Source organism: Nematolebias whitei, chromosome 20 (assembly GCF_014905685.2).
Source record: "Nematolebias whitei isolate Nwh7 chromosome 20, NemWhi1, whole genome shotgun sequence".
In the NCBI taxonomy this organism is placed as follows: domain Eukaryota; kingdom Metazoa; phylum Chordata; class Actinopteri; order Cyprinodontiformes; family Rivulidae; genus Nematolebias; species Nematolebias whitei.
The window spans coordinates 4,628,649-4,634,325 of record NC_056517.1 but is presented as its reverse complement, the minus strand read 5'-3'; the positions used below and the strand labels follow the sequence as shown (position 1 = coordinate 4,634,325).

The window sequence follows — 5,677 nt, the reverse complement described above, 5'->3', positions numbered from 1 at the left end:
TCTCAGCACAAAAAAGAAACTGTCCAGATGAACTGACTGAACATTGTTGAATTTTATACCTGGATTATTCAGCATTAACTTTGGTGTTTCTAAATGATTTTCTATTTTTTCTGTAGTTCTTGAACTGGATTTCCAGGTCCAAGTTGTGCTGTAGGACCATCACTGAAAAACTGGATCTGGGGAAAGAGATTTAAAATAAAAGGCAAATTTTTTTTGATGAGTTCTCAAAATATTTTGGAATAATTGCTGTGACTTTTTCCCAGCCTCATTATTCTCGTGTTACCTTGTGAAAGCTAGATTTAAACAAGAAGTGACTGTGAGCAGCAGTATGGTTTCATGCCAAGAAAGAGCACCACAGATGCCATCTTTGCTTTGAAGATGCTGATGAAGTACAGAGAAGGCCAGAAAGAACTTCATTGTGTCTTTGTGGATTTAGAAAAGGCATATGACAGGAGGACAGCAGGACACGTTAGACTAGTACAGGACACATACCTGTATAAGGACAGCAGGACACGTTAGACTGGTACAGGACATGTATAAGGACAGCAGGACAGTGGTGAGATGTGCTGTAGGAGTGACAGATAGCTTCAAGGTGGAGGTGGGAGTGCATCAAGGATTGGTTCTGAGCCCCTTCTTGTTTGCTCTGGTGATGGACCGACTAACAGAAGAGGTCAGGCAAGAATCCCCATGGACTATGATGTTTGCAGATGACATTGTGATCTGTGGTGAGAACAGGGAACAGATGGAAGAAAATGTGGAGAGGTGGAGGTATGCACTTGAAAGAAGAGGAATGAAAGTCAGCGTAGTAAGACAGAGTACATGTGTGTGAATGAGAGGGAGGAGGTGGAAAAGTGAGGCTACAAGGAGCAGAAGTCACAAAGGTGCAGGACTTCAAGGACTTGGGGTCCACCGTCCAGGAAAATAGGGAATGTGGTAAAGAGGTGAAAAAGAGAATCCAGACAGGATGGAGTTGATGGAGAAAAGGTTCAGGAATGATTTGTGATAAAAGGTGTCAGCAAAGGTTAAAGGAAAAGTTTACAAGACAGTGGTGAGACCAGCTATGTTGTATGGTCTGGAGACAGAGACATGGACAAAAAGACAGGAGACAGAACTGGAAGTGGCAGAAATGAAGATGTTGAGGTTCTCCTTAGGAGAGACAAGGATGGATAAAATTAGGAATGAGATCATCAGAGGTACAGCACAGGTTGAACAACTGGGAGATAAAGTTAGGGCGACCAGACTGAGATGGAAAGAGGAAGGCCAAAGAGGAGATCTATGGATGATGTTAGAGAGGACATGGAGGTAGTCGGAATGAGGACAGAGGATGCAGAGGACAGAGTGAGATGGAAGAGGATGACTCGTTGTGGAGGCCCCTGAAGAGGGAAAAGCCGAAAGAAGAAGAAGAAGCTTGTTCTCATGTTACCTGCTGAAATGAGCTTTTTTCTGATCTTGACCCACACGATGAGACAGAGCTTTCTGATTCACAAACAGTTCAGAGCAGAGACTGCTGAAAACTGACAGGACCAACACCACATGAAAACTGAGTCTGGTTTCTCTCTCAGAATGACTGAAGACCAGAAGATGGATGTTGGTGTGAAGGAGGTGGAGGGCAGAGCAGAGTCTCCAGGATCCAGTTCTCTGTCCATGAAGAGTGACTGCTCCAAAGAAAGACCTTCGGACCACAAAGAAGAACCTGGATGCTCAGACACAAAGTGAGAAAACTATTTCTCAATTTAAAAAATGCTTGAGGTTCACACATTCTTCTTCTTCTTCTCCTTTCGGATTTTCCCTCTTCAGGGGTCTCCACAGCGAGTCATCCTCCTCCATCTCACTCTGTCCTCTGCATCCTTTGTCCTCACTCCAACTAACTCCATGTCTTCTCTAACTGCATCCATATATCTTCTTTGTTATTTTTTCCTGGCAGCTGCATTTCTAACATCCTTCTACCAAAATACCCACTGTCCCTCCTCTGGACATGTCCAAACCATCTCAGTCTGGTCTCTCCAACTTTATCTCCCAGTTGTTCAACCTGTGCTGTACCTCTGATGATCTCATTCCTAATCTTATCCATCCTTGTCTCTCCTAAGGAGAACCTCAACATCTTCATTTCTGCCACTTCCAGTTCTGTCTTCTGTCTTTTTGTCCATGTCTCTGTCTCCAGACCATACAACATAGCTGGTCTCACCACTGTCTTGTAAACGTTTCCTTTGACCTTTACTGACACCTTTTGTCACAAATCACTCCTGAAACTTTTCTCCATCCACTCCATCCTGCCTGGACTCTCTTTTTCACCTCTTTCCCACAAATGTTTAAATAAGCTTAATCTGGTTTGATTAAACCATCGGTCCTGCCCTGATGTTAAGGATCATCTCTGCTGTCCAACACAAGAAGCTGAATCTGATCTGAGGACTGTTCCAGACATGGAACCTTCTCAGTCTCTGCAGTAGTTTGTTCAGTGCTACTTCAATGGTTTTCTTCAGTGATTCATGTGTTGTGAAGAACAACAGGTTTGTGTTTCAGAGGTTAGAACGTCAGACAGAGAGCAGAACCTCCAGGACCCAGCTGTCTGTCCATGAAGAGTGACTTCTCCAAAGATAGACCTCCAGACCTCAGTAATGAACTTGGATAGCGATGGGTCTGGCAGCACCGATGCGTCGGCACATGCGTTGAACTCATAGAGCAAAACCCGTGTTGGTGCACGTGTCGCTATTAGAAAGTCCCGTGACCGATACAGGAGCTGTATCGAACTGACACTGACGCTCCAAACTGTTTATAAGGAAGTGGCTCTGTAAACAGGATGCATCTGCCACAAGAATCTTTCATCTTTTGCTGGTCTTCATTAAATTAATCAAGAATTATGAAGCATACTCAAACCAAAAGAAAGATTTGTATTGTGTGGGACCATTTTGATCTCATATCAGAACATTTCCTTGTTTCATCCTGTTCTTAGAGTTTCCACTTGATCTATCTGAATTCAAATTCATTTCAAAGTGACTCTTAGTTTACTATTCATATTATTTTCTGCAGGTTAAATGTCACATTTGTTCAACAGAGCTTTCATATTTAAATAAATCCACCCCCTCAATGCTGAGGCATTATAGGGCCAGGCCTGAGAATGAAGTCCCAGATACATCCAGGGTAAAAGGTATACAGCCATTCTACAACTTACTCACAGTTGCTTTATTGATAATTAATTCCTATTAATTTATTCTTTCTCATTTTTAATCATCAAGCTTCCAGGAAGCAGATGCTGGATGAGGCTCTGCTGAATTTCATCCTGAAGGACTGCCAGCCCCTCAGCTTATTTATAAATTATTTTTTTAATAAAAATAGAAAACAAAACAATCCCGGTCCACAAGCATCCTCATTCACAACACGTTCGCTTGTATTTTTGGGTTATGATACATGTTCACATTATTTATTGACTGTATCTAAAAATATCAAAGATATTTTAAATTTAAATGAAGATATGAAATAATACAATATAAAATAAGATGACAAATTATTTTATTGTATATACTAGGTCATCAAATCAGTGTCAGTTGGGTCTGTCAACTAGGTTGCCTGTAGGGATCTTTAGGTTCCAGCAGGTGTCAGTATTCAGTGACACAGTATCGACATAGTATCAATGCAGTTTGGCAATGTGTTGAAACGCTTCATGATGCCTCATCGGCCCATCACTAAACCTGGACCGTCAGACATGTAGCAAGAAAACTGGTGCTTTTTTTTAGATAATCTGATTTAAATTCATCGGACAGGGAAGAGATTGAAACTGTGGCTGTGGAGGCAACAGGTTAAAGAGAGAAACCCAGACCTCCCTCTCACCAGTGCCACTTTCCAGCTCATTCTGGGGGAACCCAAGGCGTTGCCAGGTCAGAGAAGATACACAATCCCTCCAGCAACTTTTGGGTCTTACCTGGGGCCTTCTACCAGAGGGATGTACCCAGAAAACCCCTAAGGGGAGGCGTCCAGGAGGCATCCTAATCACATGCCCGAACCACCTCAACTGACTCCTCTTGATGCAGAGAAGCAGTGGCTCTATTTTGAACTCCCATGAATCATGGTGCTCCTTGCCCCATCTCTATGGATGAAGCCCCTCACCCTGTGAAGGAAGCCCATTTTGGCCACTTGTATCCAGGATCTGGTTCTTTCGGTCATGAGAGCCAAACCTCATGACCACAGGTGAGGGTTGGGACATAGATAGAGTCACAAGAATTTACCACGGTGTGTGTGAGTTTGTTTTTATATGCTTATCTGCTCCCACCTCACAGGCAGATCCGTGTCCTTGGACCACCACCTGTGCATGCAGTATCAAATCAGTTCCTCGTTCAGCTCTCTCTGAGAGAGAAGAGAACCCTCTGCTAACTCAAACGCATGATTCATGCGCAACTAACATTCTCAGCCATAGTAGTTAAAAACATCCATAAACCTTGACAAAAAATTTCCTGACAGACTGAGCGAACAAAATGAAAGAACTTTATAAACAAAACAAACAAACAAAAACAGCTGATATGGCAGTAAACAAATTTAAAGTAAAACTAAACAACAAGGAGCTCACAGTAAACAAGCAGACAATCAAACAGCATAACCAAGTGATGACAAGGTGACAATCAGGAGTGTAAGCACTGGGGGGTGGGGGAAGATGAGAAACAGGTGAGTGCAGCTGGGCTGATTGGTTAATGAGAGACAGGTGAGTAATGAGGAGCAGGATTGACCGAGGACATACACAAGCCTCTTTACCATTGTTTTTTTCTCAGGTGGAGGTGATTTGGCACTGTGACTTGTTTCCCTGCTCTGTGGGTGGGATCGTAACAGGTTATTGAGTCTGAGCCACTCAGTCCGTTGTGGTCCTTAATCATCCTATAACTGGACTTCAGTTTCGTTAGCCTATCCCGGCACTGCTCATAAGTTCAGGTTTAGCCATGCTGTGCCATCATCTCAGAAATCTCTCAATAAAGTTAAATGCCCTAATTTCTTGTGGCACCATACATCAAAACCATGAGGAAGTGACAGTTCAGATGTAGTTTGCAGTTTTGCTGGGAGGGTCATCTAGTGACGTAGCTCCGGTCAATCAGCGGCTGCTGTCTGCTTACATCAAGATCGGCATCTGAAAGCACGTCGCTTGGAACCATGAATAAGGTGGTCCTATAAACTGGGCTGAGTGGGGGTGGGTACTGGCAGTGGGCAGGCCCAAAACCAGCAAGGTCAACAAAACTCACTGGGTTTCTATTCTGAAGCTGAAGATGTTTCTCTTCCCATCCAGGAGGCTTTATCAGTTCTAAAATGTCTGGAGTGTATGTATGTTTACCTAACAGTCCAGGAAAGGCAGCTGGTTGTTAGTGGCTCCTCTCTGGTAAACTTGATCCACAGAGCTGATGTGTCTGGTGAACACTTCTACTTCTTTCACATGGACTTTGACCCAAGTATTGTCTACATATCAGAACAGTGGCTCAGTGTTGTTACCTTGAAGGAGTTCAGGGCTCTGTTCCATTTCCTGTATGTAGAGATTGGCCACATTCAGTGATCCTGGAGCTCCTATGGCACAACCAGGCTGCTGTCTGTAGAAACTGTTAAAGAAGGGTCGGTCAAGGATTATGAATGTTTTTTATTGTGTTTTATGGGGGCCGAGATGGTGTAGAGGCAGGGCAGCCGGCTTGGGACCCGAAAGTCCCAGGTT

General features: G+C 43.6%; 1 protein-coding gene across 1 annotated transcript in view; it reads left to right on the top strand.

Annotated features, from left to right (window-relative positions):
* Positions 1 to 1,563: 1,563 nt before the first annotated feature.
* Positions 1,564 to 5,677, top strand: part of LOC119426803 (ribonuclease inhibitor-like) — a 24,113-nt gene continuing 19,999 nt past the window's right edge. Inside the window, exon 1 of the mRNA XM_037694385.1 lies at positions 1,564 to 1,712. Within this exon, the coding sequence (XP_037550313.1) occupies positions 1,564 to 1,712 (149 nt within the window). The remainder of the gene's footprint in view (positions 1,713 to 5,677) is intronic.